The sequence below is a fragment of the Dermacentor variabilis genome, chromosome 2 (genome assembly GCF_050947875.1).
Source record: "Dermacentor variabilis isolate Ectoservices chromosome 2, ASM5094787v1, whole genome shotgun sequence".
Lineage (NCBI taxonomy): Eukaryota > Metazoa > Arthropoda > Arachnida > Ixodida > Ixodidae > Dermacentor > Dermacentor variabilis.
In genome coordinates this window covers 102383033-102404275 of record NC_134569.1, presented here as the reverse complement: position 1 = coordinate 102404275, position 21243 = coordinate 102383033, and the positions used below count along the sequence as shown (strand labels likewise).

General features: G+C 47.1%; 1 protein-coding gene across 1 annotated transcript; it reads left to right on the top strand.

Moving 5' to 3' along the window:
* Nucleotides 1-768: 768 nt before the first annotated feature.
* Nucleotides 769-15282, top strand: LOC142572428 (progranulin-like). The gene is made up of 2 exons (XM_075681530.1): nucleotides 769-962; nucleotides 12472-15282. Exons 1-2 carry the CDS (start codon nucleotides 869-871, stop codon nucleotides 13104-13106), a joined length of 729 nt encoding a protein of 242 aa, XP_075537645.1. The 5' UTR covers nucleotides 769-868; the 3' UTR covers nucleotides 13107-15282.
* Nucleotides 15283-21243: the final 5961 nt, after the last annotated feature.

The following is a 21243-nucleotide window of genomic DNA, read 5'->3' as shown; positions in this document are numbered from 1 at the left end:
CATATTTGAAGATCATTGGTTGCAATCGATAAAGATAAAATTCGCCTTCTTTGTATGACTCAACCTTACTTCTACCTCGAAATATGCAAATTAAGTGGACTGAAAGCAAAACAAAGATACCGTTTTAGTGTCTAACAAAGAATAGAACACTTTGTGTTTGTGCGCGAATTTTAGTTGTGGTGCCTCCGCACTGGGTATGTAAGAGGCAAAAATATCCAGGCTCGGCACTGTGCTGACGACTGTAATTCATTTCGTAATAGCCGACGTATAGACAAGCAAAACATTCCTGAGGAACAAGCGCACACTAATGAAACTTTTAGCATTGAGTGTGTTTTCTTGTACACCTCTAACACAACCCCTTACACCCGTCAGCATAGCTTTACTTTGCGTGTAGAAACGCCCTTATCGACGGTGGAGTTACCGACGTTGCGTCCTAGGAAATGTCGGAATTTCATTGGCGTAATTACAAAATTACACCCTTTAGGCAGACTCGTATACTTCAGGCACGGCTGGCCTCTCTGCCTTTCCCGTATAAACGATCTATTCCCTGACGAATTTTTACTAGACACGAAATCGACAGCACGAATGCTTTGCTACCAAATCTGTATTTTGGCACAAACATCACAGAGTTACAATACGGTAACAACGCTGTTTTCCATTGTTTTCGTCTTCATTCCGCTTTTTCAACAGCTTAGCCGCCACCTACGTGCCTTTCAAGTTGAGTGAACAAAGCCTCATGCTTGGGATATCAGGTCCGCTATCATAGACTTCGCGGGCACGGGACTGCACCGATAGGTATACAGACCTTGGCCTTCACGTTCATGTATGGGAGGGACAGCCAAGCTTTCAGTTTCGCCTTTGCAATCGAATGGGAATGCCAACTGCAATCTGCGTCCTTGCACTCTTTGCGGGACTTGTCGCCAGCCAGAAGACCTGCCCAGATGGATCACTGTGCAACACCGGTATCGAATTTTTTGCATCAATGTTAAGGATGTCAGAGTTCCCCATAAGGCGATGGAAGCGGATGCAATTAGAGGAACGGCGTACCTATATACCACCGCCTGAATTACTTTCGCATCCCATATATATATATATATATATATATATTGGACAGGATGCCCGTCGCTCAAATCGCGTCGCATTGGGTGCAGCGTCACGCCAAAGTGAAAATATTCCAGAAAGGGTTCGATAGATCGAGAATACATAGCCCCATATAAATAATGAAGATGAAGATCTTCGGGTGGATTTCTTTCTGATACGTGCTCTTCTCAAGAAGACGCGTCCCGACTAAGCGCACACTGTACGTATCGTAACACTGAAAATGTCAATTTAAATTTCTATATTTGTCAGTTTATATTTTGCATGCGTTTCAGTCCCAAACTGAGGTTTCGTTGTGACTCGTGGGTGGCCAAATTTAACTGTAAGTAGGAGGATATTTATTTCAAAGTATGCGTATAATTTCAATGCGCAATAAGAGTTATACTCGCAGACTGCAGACAATTTGTAAGAATCGTGGAAATTAAATCCTTACTGAAATTAACATTTTTTTTCACATTATACCTGAAATTTACTATAGTTTGCAGAGTTCTGATACAGTGTGTCCCAACTAACATTAGCCAAGCTGTTCCAGGGAAAATAAGGCAAACAATGTTACGGTGCAAGATACGATTGTAAAACCTAGGTATTTGGTCGTCAGGAGTCTGACGACTGGACACTATAGGTCTTACAATTGCATCTTGCACCGGTTTATTTTTAATGTTTTTTTCTCTGCTTTACCAGCTTGGGGTAACTTTAGCTGGGACACCCTATTAAGACTATAATCGACAGTCACGAAAGCTTCGCTAAAGTTTAAGCCTATAATTTATAGCAGAAATTGGCTAGCGCTGTGTGTGTAAAGAATTTCTTCTCTGCCCTCGTCCCGCCTCGCTGCACCGTGTTATCATAAACTACAATTTATAATCGCTGCTAGAACACAGATTAAGCGTTCCCTTTCAAGCTAGTGCAAAGTGTGCGTGTTCTATCTATACTTTGAAGAAAGCACAGTATTGCGTAGATGGCGATGTTCTTCGTCATTATACGGCCGTGCGGTATACGCCGCGCAGTACGATAAGAAGCGATCGATAATCGATGCTGTCACTATAGTCAGGAACGTAGAAAATTTTGCTTGAAGGTGGTGGCGGGCATAATTTTGCTCGTGGCGTTTTAAGCATCCCTGCGATAGAATTAATTGCCATCATTTGGAGGAATGCCGTAGGAGGAAACAACTATTATAGGACAAAAATTATAGGGCATGCTCAACAGCATGTCCTATAACGTCCACTTAAAGTTGAATGTTTTTAAGTGGACATTTAGGGGCATGCTGCTGAGCCCCTAATGGCCACTCTACATTATTACGCGTATTTCATAAAGTGTTAACCGCTTTCTTGTATAGCTTGCCTGCTGTGACGATCACGTATGCTGTTCAAAGACGGGTCAGTCAATACTTAAGGCGAAATCGATCGTTATAAGCTTTATATATGGAGATACATTACAACGATAGTATAAGGAAAGGGAGAGAGAGAGAGAGATAATTTTCAGCACGCAGAAAAATAGTGTTTGTGGGTGTGCGTGCGTGCGTGCGTGTGTGTGTGTGTGTGTGTGTGTGTGTGTGTGTGTGCGTGCGTGCGTGCGTGCGTGCGTGCGTGCGTGCGTGCGTGCGTGCGTGCGTGTGCGTGTGTGGACCGCTCGCGCGACGTCTGACTGGTGATGAAAAGTTCATCCGGTTAGGAAAAGCAGGAAAAAGGGCTATGATAGCAAGCCGCCTCGACGAGATAAAATTATAGACGTTATTTTGTGACTGAAGCAATAGTCGCTGCGCCCGCATATCGATAAGCGACTAAAGAAGTGTATTCACGCTCAAGATATTGTACGAAAACAGCATGCATGCCGTCTATTCAAAAGCTACTCTCATTGCCGAACATTTTAAAAAAAATTATGGGGTTTTACGTGCGAAAACCACGATCTGATTAGGCACGCCGCAGTGGGGACCTCCAGAAATTTGGACCACCTGGGGTTCTTTAACGTGCACATAAATCTAAGTACGCAGGCGTTTTCGCATTTCGCTTCTATCGAAATGCAACCGTCATGGCGGCCGATTTCTTTTTCTTTTTATTGATTACAACGAATCTTTCTTCCATGTAATTATATGACTCGACTCGAAGCTCTTCTTTCCCTTCACCAATTACCATGGATGGATAGATGTTATGAACCAACCGCCCCTTTGGAACGGGGCAGTTGGTTGCAGGACCAAGATCTTGCTATTATATTGCCTAACTTCCTACCTATGTTAAAAAAGAAAAAAAGGAAAGGAAACAAGAACGCTGGCATCCCATAACCAATGTTTCTGAACACCTATTGTGAACTTTGTTCTTGTACGCCTCCGTTTGTCGTTTCCCTATACTTCCGCCGATCTTCCCAATCGCCTCTTACTAATCTCTACTGCGGAGATGTTTACTTTGCCCCTGCTCTCGCTGAACCCAAGGGCTTAAAGTGCTGCTTAAATCGACCGCTTGGCAGATATCTTCATATCCTAATAAAACGTGCGCCATCGAATGATGATGATTGTGGTGACGATGATGATGAACCTCTGTTATGGCTCGCACCCACTAGGGGGATAGGCCAAGAATCGGGCGGCAGGAGGTAGCTAAACGAAACTCTTTGAAGACGATAAACGCAATGTGAAAGAAATACAAAAAAGACATCGTTTACCTATCTTTACCGCAGCATGCACGTGCTTCTTCTTCCTTCTTCTTTATATCTCGGTTTATAAGTGCGTGTTCTAATGAATCCTGATCTCGCTTCGGAAAGTAACGATCGAGCTTCCCTTTGAGTTATCATAAACAGTTTATTTTCCTGATTTCGTTTTTTTTAAGTAGTTACTCGACAGGTTTCTTTTCGATTGCCGCCACCCATGAGATTATCGCAGCCCCTCTGACTTTCCGCTTGACGTCTTTTGTTGCTGTGTTGCTCACCATACAGGCCGCATACTTGCTGGTAAGCTTCCTAGTTCTTTTCCTCCACTGTGAATCAATGTTTTTTCCTGTACAGATACCTGAACACTCTCCCAGCCCGTTTACTTTCTTCCATATTCATCAGTCGTTCTTCATATTCAATGTTACTGCGAGCTTCCCTCACTTCAAAACTAGTCCAGCCATATCACCCTGCACAGCTTCATTCGTAGTCGTCCCGTGAGCGCCCAATGCGAGGCGTCCGACTGACCTTTGGTTGCCATCGAGTCCTGATTGTACCCATGATTTGAAGCAAACAACCGCATTCCCAAATGTAAGTCCTGGAACCATTACACGTTTCCACATGCCCCGGTGAAACTCTTATCTATTGTATCCCCATAGCGCTCTGTGTTTCATTAGGATCGCATTTGAACACCGATTTGAGCACAGCGCCGTCCCTCGAGTGAAGAAGACACTATGCTTTCCAAGAACTGCTGCGGAGTGTGCGAGAAACACAGTGACTATTTCTGTCGCGGGGCGGCGCTACGGTTCACTTTCTTAGTGAAAATCTGTGCAACAACATAAAGGGCAGTGTCTTGCTATTTGAGGCTTGACCTGGTTGCCCGAGGACAAAAAAACATACCGAAGCAAATGTTGGCAACAAGATTGGGCATGTGTACGCTGCAGGAAAAATCCGGAGATCACTCAGCACATGCTAAGGGTATGCGAAGGTATTCTTCACCCGGAGAGACCCCTAGGTGACCTGCATTTTACAGAAGCACTTGCACCTAAAGCGGATAAAAGCATTAACCGGCCAGCCGTCGAGATAAGCAAGGTACGGTTAGAGTATTGGTGGGGAAAAAATCAAGGGAGAAATTGATAGTACCAGATCCGTTACAGGCATAGGTAACTGTACAAGATACATATAGAGGTTTTAAAGAAGAGAGAGAAGATTAAAGAGGCATAGACAAAATGCTAGACACATAAATATATATAGATTACTTGTTTAGCTCAAGCTGGCTAGGAGACTATTCGTCGCCGCCCCGTTTCGATGAGGATGCCAATAAATCATAACCACCATCGTCGTCATAGCTGAGTCGAGGCAGGGTGTTGAATGAATGGGCATTTCAAAATACGAGGGTAAGTTGTGACGTTCAAATATTACACAAGCGACAGAGACACTGGAACAACCTTGTCATCGGCGAACTATATACCAGACACTTCGGAGCGGTCGGTGTGCGTGCAGGCGTACAAAAATCGTGAAAGGGGGATTTGTCGAACGGTCGTACGACTTTATGCAGCTTAGAGGTTGGATTATTTTCAAGTTTTACTGCGTTTCCTCTGCTTCGAGTTAACGCCCAACACGTGTGGACCGTGCTCCCTGCTGGAAAGCAGAAAGTGTTCTTTCCTATATGGCCGCAATATCCGGCGATCAGCAGCAGCAGCGTCGCCTCGTTAGTTTGGGTGGTGTTGCGTACTCCAGGGTAGCGTATCGTACTGCTGCCGAGTTGTAGCGGCGCCTACCTATCGAAGCTCGATCGACGTTACTTATTGGGTAGCGTGGCGTTGTCGGCGGGCTGCAGGCATCCGGTAGACCATGGCGACCGGGCAAGGACGAGACGATTTCTCGTGCGAAACTTGCACGGTTTATTCAAAGGTAGATGATGATGAGGAGCGAATGAAGTGATCAAAAGTAGATTTCGGGGCCCCTTAAATAGGCTCTCTACAATCGTGGGAGGGATCTTGCTTCCGTCGACGTCACGTGACCGGCCCCTCCTCCTCTGGTTATACCGAGTCTGCTGCAAGGAGGAGGCCGTCCCGCCTCCTGGAATTGTTGACGCTTGTCCGTCTCTTTTGCGCGTTGCTGGTTCGTGAAAGTTCTGTAGACTTTGGCCGTTCGAGGAAAGGGTCCCTCTAAAGTAGCGCGCGCGCACACACACAAACACAAACACAAACACACACACACACACACACACACACACACACACACACACACACACACACACACACACACACTACACACACACAGACACAAAAAAGAGGCCTGTAAACACTGCGGGGCTTCCGCCAGACCGGCAGACACTCGAAATGGTCATGACGAATTAAGAAGTCACGCTTCATTTCGACGAGGCAAGGTGTGTGAAGGTTGGGTGAGAGAAATTCCTTTCTGCACGTGGTGCGGGACGCCAACCGTAGCAGGAGCAGTCACCCTCATTTCGACGAGGCATGGTGAGAGAAGGTCGGGTGAAATCCCTTTCTGCACGTGGTGCCAGACGCCAACCATAACAGTGGGCGATTGGCGGCGCGCATAGAAATGTAGTTGGCGAAGTAAAATGTAAGTAACTACCTTTTACTTTTTCGATTCTCTATCAAATACAAGATAGTTAATAAGTTAAGTTGAACAAGTTGCTAGGGCTTCAAGGAATACAAAATGTGAAATTGATTGAACGAGTTCATTTCATCGGCATAGTATATATGCTTCGATATAAAAGATCTGGCCGGCACTTTGTGAGATTTGAAATGTTCAATTCGTAATAACATCTCACTGCTACAAATCAGCCTTCGCATACGTACAGGTATAGTGGCACTTTCCAGGTCTATGCTTGTACGAGCAGTGTTTCTTCTTGTTTGTACTGTTCCTTTGTAGTATTTTCAGGGGGTATACCAACCGGGAAAACCGGGAAAACCGGGAATTCTCAGGGATTTTGAGTAGTCTGGAAAAACTCAGGAAAAACTCGGGGAATTTGTACCTCTATCAGGGAAAATTTGCTGTAATTTTATAAAAGGGTCGAAAGTCGCGGTAATGTTGGCTCGAGTAACAGACAGGGATCGTAATGAATCGTCTTTGACGCCCTGTCGTCGGCTGGAGGAGTTGCCAGTGTACAGTCAACGACCGACTTTCCGGATTCCCGATAATTAGGACGGCTTCGCGGCACCACCACGTACCCCATAGAGTCAATGTATCAGAACGTCTGAAATTTCGAACGCAAGAACTCTTCACCGTCCAAGTTTCCGGACGTTTTGCCGTGACCGCAGATCCAAAACGGCATTAATCAAAGCCACCACTGCTGCCATTTTGATTACCTCGCCGCCCCGAACCGGCGCTCTCGCACGCAGATCCGCTGGCAGCCGCAGCCATCACTGCGGCAACGCTAGGCCTAGCTGCTTCGATGTTCGCTGTGAAGCTTCTTGCCGTTGGGTGTCGCGTTTTTTATTGAAGGAATTCGCTGCTGTCAGCAATGGCACGGACTCCGCCTTTGTGGTCGTCGCGATTGGATTCGAAGCTTGGAGAGCACGGTGCGTTGCATAATGCCGGTTCCCGAAAGCCAGCTTTGCCTCTGTACAGAAATGTTTCTTGGTGAAGCATACGCAAAAGTATTGCAGTGAAGCATAACAAGCGTGGGAAGGGGCTATTGCCACGGGACACAGTATGTATTCCTTAATTATACACGCGTGCACCCGGTATTTCCTGTGACAGTACGAGCACCGATATGCCTAATACGTGTACCGACAGGCCTGCAGAGCGTTTTCGAATGTGCCTATGGCGGATTGAGCCCTTAAGGAAAGTAAATGACATGCATTTATTTTTTCCAACCGGCCGATTTTTCGGACGTTCTCGCGGCTCCTAAGGAGTTCTAAAAATCGGAAGGGGACTGTGCAACTGACCAAGAAGATGCTTTAAATGGTCCGTGGGGCGAACGAGTGGCGGAAGGCGGACAAGAACAGAAAGGACCTACGCATTGGGGAATGAAAGGGAAAGGAAGCATACTGCCGCCTTTTTGAGCTCAAAAAACAGTGTTGGCTGATGCTGAGATGCAGTTGTCCCTAACCCAAAGCAAAATAAACTCTTTAAAGAGTATGTCAGGACAGTTGAGGTTAACTTACGAGCTGCTGAGAGAGAATCTCAATTGTGACAAAGTTCGGGCCTCCTACCACTGAGCTTGCTATCAGTTGATAGAAATAGCTCATACTGGAAAATATTTGCTTCTGTATGCATCTCCTTTTTATTTGTATTTGAGAATGTCCGACTCGATTTGCAATTTTTTTCGAAGACATTTTATTTGCTGTGCATTTTACTAACCCTCCCTTCTATTCTTTTTTTGAATAACATAAATACTACTCCTTAGTATTCAAACTGCATTAAGTCGTTTTTTTTCTTTTTGTTTCATATGCTTACTAGAGAGTGACAGCATCGGGCGATATGGTTTCAGCCCGTCTTTACATAAAACATTGTTCTGCACCACTCGGGGAATATCGCAAAGGCACTCAGGGAAAACCTAGAAAACTCAGGGAATTTGGAAATGCCAACTTGGTAGGCACCCTGATTTTTTCGTTGAAATAAATGAGCCTTGTAAAATGGAGAAAACAGTTATTCCTGACGCAGAAATGTTTAGAGATGTTTCGGCCAGCAGGTTAAACTAGCTGAGGTGCAAGTAGAATGCCGATTTCAAACAAGTTCTGAAGCTTTCAGCTGCATCAATAGTAATGAGCAGATGCGAACTGTCACACATCAAATATTTCAGCGCTATGTTCGGAAGTTCTAGCACATTTTAATTGTCAATAAGTATTCATCAATTGATATACTTATGAGCGCTGCGTGAATGCCTATCGCAGCCGATTTCGTTGAACGACAGCATGCATCGACAGGTGCTGGTTTTGCTTATATTGGCCTCGAGCTCCACCACTGGAAAAGCTGGCGCCACCGTTGGCGTGACGTGCTAGGAGGGATCACGTGGACATAGCGGCCGCGTCGGCTGCTTCGGGAGCGCCGAAGCGAGCTGAAAACGAGAGTTTAAATTCCCTTGTACGCTGCGGTCCTCATTTAGTGGCGAAATTTTCCCGCTTCGAGTGTCTCCTTTACAACGCTTAAAAGCACTACAGTAGGTAGTGGCTGCCTTTGAAGGCGCGCAACATGGTAGGCTGCTGCTCGGTGCCACAATGCCGGATGTACGCAACGGAGCCCGCAGTCAGCCTTATTCACACGTAGCCGCAGGACAAGCTGCGTGAAGTTTGGCTCGCGAAACATAAAACCGGCAAACATCGCTTACAACTCGGGTATGCAGCAAGCACAAACGCGAGGAAGATTTCTGTTACGGCGCCCGGTCTGCGATGCTCTGAAAACGCGCACTGAGACGCTCGCCCGAGTCCGCTGCCCGACTAATGTCATGACGGTTTGGTCTATGAACTTGTCGATGCTATAGATACTGGCAAGTTGAGTGGAGTGGAAAGGCAGCGGTAAAAAGCACATTTTAAGAAAGCATGGCATATGGTCATGTTTGTGTTATGAATTAATGCATGCACTGGATTACAAAAAAGGAGCAGCGGGAAATTGCACGCTGAGAACACCGATACTAACATACAGTGCGACGCAACTCGAGAAATAATATTGAAAGGTCAAAGAATTTAGAAGAAAAAAAAAGATTGAATCGTCGCGACGGCACATCACAGTCCCCGTAGGCGTCGAAGTCTCTACAATGAAGTTATTTTTGAACAGCTCTGATAACACCCACGCAACAATGGTTGCTTGTATACTGTCAAATGCTCATATTCTGCGGCCTAAAGCTCATGGCACGGTGCGAAAACGCGCGCGCGGAGAAAGCGAAACAGTGCGCGGACAAGCATCCAGACGCGCCGGTCGCTGGGAATCTGCGCGATCGCTGCATTGAGGCTTCGTCCTATTACGCACCATTTAGTTATACAAACACTATAAGAACATATTTCACATAGCTTGCTCTCAGCGTTTACCTACTTTTCACGCAAGAAGCCGGTTCGGGAGACTCCATCGAGGCGACCGCGCGCAGTGGCGTTCACTGTACGTATTCGGTAAGGAGATAGCGTCTGCAAACGATTGTGTGCTTTCAGTTTGCCCAAGATTATTATTTAGACAGTAAAAAACTTCTCTCGTTTCGAAAGTACTTACAGAAATGTCCGGGAGAGCTCACGCGTGGTGTTTTCAGTGAGCGCTGACAGCAAAACCTACGAGGAGCGCGCCGCCTGATCCCTCATACTACGCCAGCGAGGCGCTTCCGCTAGATGGCGACTCCGTAACTCCTCGCCGCCAATATAAGCAAAACCACCAATGGATAGAGCAAATGTTCCTCATCAAGACATAGCTGGAAATTATGATTAGTGCTACATTCGCTGTTCAATTTGCCTATTGTAAGAACCACTATTGTTATATAGCTCGATTTGCTGCTGTTAGCGAGCCGCGAATACATATACGTTTTGCAGTCACACCACAGGTTCTTGCGCATTTCGAGGAAGGCTTGCACGTTTGCCCTTCGCATGGACGGCGTTGAGTAAAGCAGTTGTATTTAATTAGTGACCTAAGCGCACAGTGTTAATCGTGTTGAGAAAAATAAGCGCTCTTCGGCGAGCTCGGGCTGGATCGCAAGCGCCGTCGGCCGCGGCGTCCGCCGAGCTAGGCCTAGCTGTCAGCGAAGCCGTCAGTAAACAACGCGCCGCTGTGAAGTGTTTTGTACAGCTTTATTGACAGTGTTCGCGTAAAGCGAAGCAGAGTTGTGCAAAGTTGTTTGCATTGTATTTCTCGACGTAATATGAAGTCTTGCGAGCGTACTACAAGCTGGGACATTGGATCTGGGCGGAGCTTACGTGCCGCTCGGTCGTTCGGATGCAAGCACCGTTTGCCCCGAATCGTGCATGCAGCGCCGCACGACGGCTCGGACGCCGAATCGTACCCTGTGTCTCCTCTTTATCTCGTCTCCCGCACTCCGGCTGTGATCTCTGAACCACCGCCGACGCGGCGTGCAAGGCAGCAGCAGCAGCAGCAGTGGAAAAATCGAAGGGAGAGGCAAAGAAGGCTTCCCTTTAAAAAATGTCTTTAATTAAAAAGAAATTTCTCAATGGCATCACAGACAGCTTTCAGTAACAGAATAAGGAACGGGAAGATTCAATCCAATAGTGCCGAACGGTACTTAAGAAATAATTCTTCTTAATCCCTAACTTGGAGTCCAGCACAAGCTGGTGAACCAGGCTAGGGAAGCAGCAAAGGCCAATGGATACCTGGACTGAGGACGCCACCCGCCTAGGATGAAGAAAGAAGCACTCTTTCTCAGATTCATATTATCAAACGTTTATCTCTCTCTCTCTCTCTCTCTAATTGTAGAACCTATGCTCTCTTATTCAGCTTCATGGTTAGCCGTGGTAACCTGCGGATGTGCATGCATGCGCGTGCTGAGTGCCTTATTACCCGCTGCAGCGACACCCCGCTAATAAAAATTCGCTCACCGAGCGGCCAACAAAAAGGTGTTCAAAATTTTAAGGAAAGTGTTTAGAAAAAGTTTATTTAAACAAGGGACGATGCGAACACTGAGTCACAATCACGGCACAATTCCACCAAAACGATAACATATACAAGAAACGTAGGATTGTATACATGGCACGTTCTCAAAGTAGTGTACGTATATACTGATACTCGTATACACTGGTATAGACGACAAAATGCGCATTTTGTCGCAAAGTGTTCTTGCTATTGAGTTTGTCTATAAATATTGTCAGAGTATATTACAAGCCAAACGCAGAGGGTAGCAGCAATTTTTGTTAAATTGCATTTTATCCTGCTTGAGTGTCGTGATATTGTAACTAATATTCTAATTACACCGATGAAAATGTGACGTTGCCGATCGTCCCGAATTTATCGGGACGGTCCATACCTTTGAGTAGACGTTCCGAGTCCCGACTTGACCCAGTCGAAACGGCAAAATATCCCGAATTGTGTTCGTTCTGCTGTATAACAGTCAATACAACAAGTTTTTATAATCAATGACAGCTCGGTTGCGTGATCTTCTCTTATATGCTCTCTCTCACTCTCCCTTCCCCATCTTTCATCCCCCCCATCCCGCTCCCATGTGTAGGGTAGCAAACCTGTTAAGCTAAACTGGTTAACCTCCCTGCCTTTCCTTCTCTACTTTTTCCTTCCTTCATTCCTTCCTTCCTTCATTACGGTTTTGGTTTTCGCGTAGTTCTAGTTCTGATTTTGGCCGGCCCTAACCGTTCAGAGTACCTCTATATGTATCCTTAGCAGTAGCAAGGCGAATACTGCACCTTTATTGTTGTAAATCGCAACATTGTGACAGTTTTAAAAAAATTCGCGTTTGCACGTACAGAATGGCGGCTAGCTCCTGGCACTGACAGGGTCAGTCGTCACTCCCCCACCATCCCGACTTCGTTCACTCGACAGTTGGCAACCCTACACAATGGCGGTAATTCCATAGAGTTTCATACACTATGGGTACTTCCACCATCCATGCAAAACGCCCATTATGAGGGTTTAAAGGTGTGCATTTTAGACACGTAAGAACACCCTTATGCGTGGGTGTAATTTGATTTTCTATGTACGTCGTTCGTGAGAATTTTGAGCGCCCATTATATCCAAAATATCTAGAAAGGGTAGAGATACAGTGGACGTACGTCGAGAGTCAATGATTTGCTGCTTACCGGGTCCGTCTCTCGCTGTCCTAATTAGGAGACACGTGCTGCAAGCTGAGGAGCGGCAAGTACAGCTGCTGCCCCCTTCCCAACGCTGTCTGCTGCGAGGACCAGGAGCACTGCTGTCCCTCCCGTTACCGCTGCGACAACGAGACGGACAGCTGCAAGCCGTCCAGAGCACTAGCGGCTGACGTCGAAGCCCTTCTGTTGCAGACGCTCGAAAACGCTGGCAGGCAACAAGAAAACGACTACGTCCCGTGCGGTTTAGGGGACGACGCGGTCTGTCCCGCAGGCCACACGTGCTGCACGACGACGCCAAAGTCGAAAGCCACCAACCACAGCTGCTGCCCGTTCCGGAACGCGGTGTGTTGCGCTGATGGGAAACACTGCTGCCCCGCACGGACTACGTGCCAGCCAGCTTCTGGACGATGCAGCTACGACGATCCTGGCGCGCCGGGAACTGGGCTCACTCCGGCGAAACCGTACGAGACGATGCGGACGCCGACGGCGGCGAAGACCATTCCGACTGAATGTAAAGGCGCTTTCTGTGCCACGAAATCGTCGCCGAACACTGTTGGCATCTGTCCGCCGGACTATTACCAGTGCTCGAACCCCGTCTATTGCTGTCCCGTCAACTTCCTCTGCACGTTCACGGGTGCCTGCGTGCCGTAGCCCCTCTTCGTGCCAGAGACTGACGCGGTGTGCTAATACGAGAGCCGATCTTGTTAACTACAGCGAGTCATGTATACATATGTCTATGCTGCGAGTCGCAAAGCGCATCCTGTGGCTGCTTTCTGCTAAATCTCCATGGTTACTAAATGTCGTTCGTACATAGCTGCTGCGACAATTAGAAAATTACACAGGCGTATGAGCATATAGACGAAAAATAAGAAAGGACCCCACAAGTCAGTGGTTGATTTGAACTGAACTGACAATGTTGGTAACATTATAATATAAGTACATCCTCCACTGCCACTCCCCTGCAAGAATAAACCGCTGTACGATCGACTTAAACAAACGAACATAATGGAACGGTGGCCATACGTATGTTAGGCCGATTAACGTGGTGCAGCGTCACGCCTATGACAGATATGCCACCGGGCAGACAGTTTGGAAATGTCTTCCTTGGCGAGTTACCGCCCCTTTTCTTTATGGAGTATTTCTGTGTTTGCATGGGCCGATCCTGGAAATAGTGCAGTCTACAGATGTGGGCCAATCCAGAAGGTTGTGCTGCCTAAAGTTCGACGCTCTTCTTCACTGCGATCGGTGCATGTAACAAAGGCACGTGAGGTAATCGCACTTCCAAATAACGAAATAAAAAATAGCTTTGATGGAGTTTCTTGAATAAAACAAAATTGAAAACGCACGCTTACCAAATTATCTGCAATGAGAAATTTGACTTGGGACTTGTGAAATGACATCCGTCCTCAGCTTCCTCGACTGATAAAGATAGCATCAGCATCAAACATTTCTTGGCATCACATTTCTCAGTCTCTTTCGTTTTGAATGTTCTGTTGAGTTCCCTTATGACGAAGAAGTCTCTAAGTTGATAAGCCGTGCGTGTTTTGTTCGATAGTGGTTATAAGTGCACATAAGAGCGCAGTCGGGCTCTCGGACACAACTCGTCACGAATTAAGCGCACTCGAACTATACGTCATAAAGACGAATAGGCTCAATTTTCCTTATGATACGCCGATGTCAATTGCCAACATTACTTATGACGTTGTGTGCACAGTTTTTATCAGTAATTACTAAAGGTAACTCTAGCGCTGCGATCGCTCGGCCAGTAGTATAAACGTTGGCTTGCAGCTCACGTAGACTCTATCGCCACAGTTCCCTCTAGTAATTATTGTATGCAACTTAATGGTTAGGTGGGTTCACGCATGATTATTCTTGTTTCTGCCCGTCGAGCGTATCCTAGCGTAACTATACAACTTCCATCTTGAATGAAGCATGCATAACCAAACAAAATTGATTTACTTTATTTGGTAACTGTGTTTACAAATTGTTGTATTTATAGTAATTCGCTATATCCATGTTCTATTGCAACGAGTCTATGTGTATACTATTACTTCTTTTTGGCACTTCCGCTAATAATCTGCAGGTAGGTCAGAATGAAAGTCTAACAGCGAGGAAAAGGAAACTGAAAACAGATTACGCATAACTATTAGACGTGGGTGAATATAAAGTTTTTTTCGAATACGAATCGAATACGAATACATAGTCACTATCGAAATCCAATCGAATTTCGAACACTCAAACGCAGAGGCTTATATTTACAGCAGGAATATTTATTTTGTCTAATTAGGTACCGCGCTTGTACTGACCAGCGAAAAAAAAAAGACATCAGACTATCACGGACAATTAAAATCAGTTTTAGACATAAAATCACTACATATATGTCATTAAAAGAACTGCACGAACAGCCTTCCAACATCTTTACAGCCTGTTTACAAACAACGTTTCAAAGATTGAATAGCTGCAATACGACTAGCTTTCCAAAAGCGTTAAATAAATGATTGCCGAAAAAAAACGTATTGTAAAAAGAAAAGTATGCGTAGAATCTCCTGTGGGAGTTATATAAATGATACGCAAGCATTTGCTACTACTCACCTGCTGTTGCATCATCGTATGCTGCTGTGTTTGGTACAATTGCAAGAAACGCCGAGAAAGAATCGCGAGACGGAGAAGCACCCTACGGCAACACCGAAATGTTAACTGTGACGACAAAGAAGAGGCGAGTAGTAGCACTGTTCGCTCACGTTATAGATAACTCCCAGATGATGTGGACGTGGGTTGAAATGACCAGATAGATTTTGTAAACGAAGCAAATATATACAACATTCGTTATGTATGTTCACTGTCTCTTGTTTGGTTCTACTTCTTGTGTTATCTTCAAATTGGATGATGCCGCTGCTTCGTGGAAAATAAGCACTGACCGACGGGTGCTGTCGTACGTGACGTAATTGAACAGTGTCACGTTTGGTAGACCTCGCACGTAGGCGGGACCGTGACGCTGGCTTATCTCGATGCAAACCATTATCAACCGTACTCCAGTGGCGGCGGCGTATACGGCGCGGACCTTATCTTGAAAACGATCTGCGATGGGGACACAAGGCGCCGAGTGCTGATAGCTTCGTGTGCGCTGTGTTCTCGCCGCTTAGTTGGCATTGAAGAGAGAGAGGCAGTAGGAAGGACGGGTTTCTTCGTTGGGTAGGCATAGAAATGCTTACGCAGAAAGAAAGAAAAAAACAGCTGAAGTACTTGGGTGATGTAAACACATGTAAAAGGGCCCGTTGCAGGGAAAGCATCACTGGTTTTAGCGTAAAAGATAAAACTGCTGCGTGAACAGACTCCAAGAAACACGAAACTACACACTGCACGTAAGAACAAGTTGTCATGTAGGCTTCCACCGCGAAATCGAAAAGAAAGCTTGCACTACCAATTTCGTTTGTGCATTGCTCGGAAAACTTTTGTCGTTCTTTCACTTCTAATAATTCGTTTAGCAAACAGAGAACAGCAACCCGACTTTAACAATCTGTTGCGAAACTTTTGGTTAGTTTCCAATATTCGGAGCCAACAAATAGTTTACTTTCGAATACAAATAGGGTGTAATATTCGATTCCTATTCGAAACTTCAAATATTCATCTGTAATCGTAATGCAGTGTATTTCGACATAGGCGTCCGCGTCCCCAAAACTTACTTGGTCTGTGAATGAATCAGGCCAGGCGAAAGGCAAGTACGCTTTTTTTCCCCTGTAGGGTGTTTTATGTTCACTGAATGTTCGTCTCTCTCTCTCTCTCTGTGTGTGTGTGAGTGTGCGTGCGTGCGCTAACTATACAGGCGCAGTGAGCTACAGCTATAGCTGAGCTTGAAATATATCAAAATAGTCAAACATAGGCGCTTGGCTTATACGCAGGGTCACCGACACAAACCACGGTATAAAGCGTGTCCCAACGTAAGCCAACCTGTTGACCGAAAACCTACCCGGTGCGGTTGCTTAGTGGCTGTGGTGTTGGGCTGCTAAGCACGAGGTCGCGGGATGGAATCCCGCCCACGGCGGCCGCATTCTGATGGGGACGAAATGCGAAAACATCCTTGTACTTAGATTTCGGTGCACGTTAGGGAAAGACAACCGCTCAGAATACGAATCGAGATAACCCTGCTGATGGAACGATTCCTTATCGTAGTGGCTCAAACGAACCATGTTTTTCTCAATAAACGTGGATTTATATTTTTAATTCATCCTTAAAAGTGGCGAAAAATGACTTTTGATGCCCCATGCGGCAAAAACATGAATCTGCATAAGTGTTCCACCACGTGACCTTCTACTAGTGTACGCGGTTCTTGGTCTTTTTATTGGTATTGAAATGCAGCATACTTTTTATTATTATAAGTTTTTTCTGACTTACACTGTACAGATAAGCCTTCGTTTGTAGAGAGCAAAAAAGTGGCGCTGCCTTTGCCTTCGTTTTCCATGAGTTGGCTTGGCTCGTCAATCCACAAAACGACGACGACGGGGGCCAGCCAGCCATGAAGTAGGCGTGACTTCGAGGAAAACCCTATACAAATATAAGAAATCTCTGTACAACAACGGGAACGTATTGCACCGGCTTGTTATTTTCAAAAGTGGTGGAAATTTGGTCCACCACAAGTGGACCAAATTTGCGGAGTCTTCTACCCCCCCCCCCCATACGACGTGCCTCATGATTAGATTGTTGTTTTGGCACGTAAAACCCCATAATTTTATTTTTCACCAAAAACAAATATTCAAAAATCTCACCGCCCAATAACTCCGTACAGATGGTTAACCAGCACTGAAACGTGCGGCCCCGGTGTTGATCAATGGGTTAATCCCGACGGTTCAATAAAGGACGGCTTGGTAGGCTGCCGTATCCTCGGTATGCAGTTGCTGCTTGCACTCGGCTTCACAAAGATGTTCTTGCGCCCGGGCTGCTGCATCGGCACGGCGTACTGGTTCTGCTCGCGGCGTTGCTGATCGAAGGCTGCCTGCTCCTAAGGAGTACGTATGACGCGTGGCCTACCCATTTCTGAGCCGGATAGAAACTGCTGCGCGCGCGCTCGGCCGCAACGGAGAGCAACGACCTCACTCTGGCGCAGCTAGTCCGACACCACCTAGATAGCGCAAGGCATTTTCACTCCGATCCATGACGTCATATTACCAAGCCCGACTGCCATAGTCTAACGGCGATACTCCCGTGTAAGCAACAGTGATTTTGACGTCACCGCTTTCATCACGCCAGCCTTGTCAATGGAAATTTCAGGCCAGGTAGCGTGACGTCATGGATCGTAGTAAATAGGCTTTGTGCTATCTAGGTGCTGTTGGCTAACCCCGCGCCTATCTTTCTCTTTTTCGCGCATGCGCGTGGGATTGCGCCGGAGGAGTTTTCGGCGTACAGTCTACCGACAGACGGACGAATCGGCTAGCCCATACACAGCTTCGCTGTAAAAACACGGTGCAAGATGTAACTATAATACCTACGGCGTTCGGTTGTCCGACTACTGATAAGCGAACACCTTAGGCCTTATGATTATATCTTGCACCCTGTTTCTAAAATACCTTTTTTTTTCGGTGAACACGCACATTCGCTAACGTTAGTTGGGACACACTATAGAGACATCCCGGCGATTTCGCAGCCGGCGTAATGCACGGATTCCTTTAGTTTGACTTTGCGCCGTTGACGGTCGGCCGCTCCTAGTGATGTGGCCGCAGCATATCGCTCGAACTACTGACGAAGCATGAAAAGGGATGAAAAGCAAGAAAAGGAGATTCGCAAGTGAATTAAGCTTCTATAGTGGGTCGCACTTAGCTTGAACTGCCTTCGCTTTATTCACTTCCCTAAATATGCCTCGAGCATATTATCGGGCTGGGTGAAAAAACCATATTCCGCGGACAGCCTACGCTGCTGTGAACATCTCATCCAATTTTTTGAAGCTGTATGCGGTGCGTGGAGCTCGCAAGCGGAACGCGAAGTCATCTTTTTCTCCAATGCTCCTTTTTCAACAGAAGCCTGCTCCTCACTTTTTTGGGGCTACTTTGTTTTGTAATTTAGCAGATTCCCATATTGTTACGGTTGGCGTGTAACACCCAGGGCAAAAAGGATGCTAAAAGACCATGCCTAGCCGAAACGGAGGATGGATTCCTAATTTACTATGGTTGTCTCGAGTGGTTGCGGCCTGGCGGGCACACCGCAGTGATGGCAGGCCCCTTTGTGTGTGTGCGACCAAGGGAAGAACTTTCCGCGAACTGTCCCACTCTAGGGGAGAACGCATTACGCGAACCAGACAGGCTACCGGGCTGCCGCCTGCGGAGGCACGCTCGTGAAAACGTCACTTGGGAGAATGGATCAGCAGTCCATCCCCGACCCGCGAGTTGCCGCCAGCGGAGGCACGCTCGTGAAAACGTCACCTGGGAGAATGGTTCAGCAGCCCATACCCGACCAGACCCACGGGTTTCCACCAGCGGAGGCAAGCTCGGAAAAACATCGCCCAGGAAAGTGGGAGCAGCCGAAAAGCAACGAGGGGGACTCGGTGCATGTCACGTGACGTTTACGTGAGAAAGATCCCGCCTACGATTTTAGTGGGCTTATTTAAGGGGCCCCGCAATGTTCTTTTGATCATTATCTTCTTATCCTTCACCAACCATTGAATAAAAAGTGCAAGTTTCGCACTAGAAATCGTCTCGTCCTTGCCTGGTCGCCATGGTCTACCGGACGCCTGCAGGCCGCCGACAACGCCACGCTACCCAAAGTAACGCCGGTCGAGCTTCGAGAAACGGCGTCGCAACAATATGCAGCTGCTATTGACTAATAGCATCAAATCGGATGTTTGGATCAGTGGGCTTCTTTTTATTACTGTGTATATTTATTGATGCAGTTTAATGAACAGGGCTGAAGTAAGCGAAAACCTGCTTTCGAATTTCGATAATTACGTACTTTCTTAAGAAGCCGACTATCGTCTGCTCACGCTCGGCCGCCCGCGTAGAAATTAAACTTAGCCACACTGCTTGTCAATGTCGTAGCCGTTGAGTCCCTCTAATTTGACAGGCCGATTGATAGCAGTTAAAGATGTGAAAGTTGGATGTCGCTCCTAATCGTTGGTCAAGCTGTTGAAGGACCAAATCCGGTCCGCACCACATAACGCGGTCAGCGAGCCCTAACCCAAGCAATGCCGTGAGCAACGCAAACGCGGCGCATACGCAATACAGTTGCATGTAGCTGCGGTCTGCTACGTAGCATAGATACCAAGGCCGCCGTGGGATGCCGCGACGAGTCCACTGGCTAAGCGCACTGCGGCAACAGCAGGAGGGAACTGCTTCGCAGAGCTAACGGCATCCCGAAATCGGCTGCTTACGCGGCAGCAGCTACGTCCTGCTGCTGCCGGCAGGCGGCGACACAAGCCTGTGCCAGGGCCTGCTTTTCAGACTCCATTTTTCCCATAGGCGAAAACAGTTTCTCATTTTTATCTTAAAAAATAGGCGACTAATCGTGTTAAGTGTTATACTAAACGAAATCGACAACATAATGCGATCGTTCTGCAAAATTCCAGCAAGAACAGTGCAGCGGTGAGTGCAAAATCTTTTTTTGAACACGCGCAGCCAAATGTTCAGGACCCTGCATGTCCGCACTCGTAAACCTTATGCGAAATCAAGCGTGGGATAAGACGCACAACCTAGACTGACGGCCATAATAGCGGAGTGTGCATTCTCTAGGATCGGCCTGCAGGGGTACTGCTCTGCAAAGCTATTTCATCCCGCTGCACGTGCTTCGATCGACCCGCGGTGGTGGCGCCATTCAGAGAACCAGCGAGGTCGACAGCACCAACCGACCATGAACTTCCTTCGGAGAACTGAAAGATTACGGCAGCGTTAATCCACCATGCGCCTCGTTCGGAGAATCGGTGACGGCAGCAGGGCGGGCCACCTTTGGCGCCCAACGTATTGTTGGTTGATTTGCCGGGTCTTCATGGTCTCTCTCGGCAACAAGAAGAGCTTCCTCAACAAAAGGGTGCTTTGCGGTACGTGGGCCCCAGGATTCGTCATAGTCTGCTGACACTCGCGGCGACTACAGGAGAAAGGCAGCTCTGGAATTTCGAGGCGCAAGACAATGGGCAACCGGCGGCCGCGCAGCGGGGGTCAGCTCGGGGAACCGACGCGCCTTTCAAGACTCAAGATAATGGACAAACGGCGAATCGATTGCGTTGACGTTTGACGCTGCTAATCGGCGGTGAACTGCCGTTTTTCCCTCACCTAGGGATCTAGGGAACACGGAGTGTTTGTAAGCGGCTGCTTGTCGCTGCTAGTGTGCGCTCGTCTGTGCGTGTGCTCGTCAGTGTGCTCTGTGATCGTACTCGTGAGCTGCGTGCTCATAAGCTGTGTGCTGTATGTTCGTCTTGCGTGCTCCATTTGGAAGCCACGCTAGACTGTGGAATGTATCTCTTGTTTAAAATGTAAGTACTGTAAATAAACCCTGTACGCCTAGTTCCTGCCTACGACCTCCAACCCTTGCAAATGGTGGCAGCGGCGAGATCGTCCGACAACTCCTACAACTGTATGCCAGCGGTGGGATCGACCTCTACAAATCTTACAATTCACGTGCGGTCCCTTTCGTTTTCGGAAAATCCCTCAGCGGCGTGCATTTTCACCGGCGGCTTGGTTTGTTTGGACCGCAGTTAACAAGCCAACGTGCTGATCCCGCGTGATTACACCAATCGCACGGTTGCGTATTTGCGGCAGTGAACAACGCATGTAATTTAATGTTCACGTGCCTCGTACCGGCCCGGAAAGAT

Coding starts and splice junctions, on each gene's coding strand:
- LOC142572428 (XM_075681530.1), top strand. CDS start 869: ATGGGAATGCCAACTGCAATCTGCGTCCTTGCACTCTTTGCGGGACTT. Junction 963..12,471: donor TGGATCACTGTGCAACACCG/GTATCGAATTTT, acceptor TGTCCTAATTAG/GAGACACGTGCTGCAAGCTG.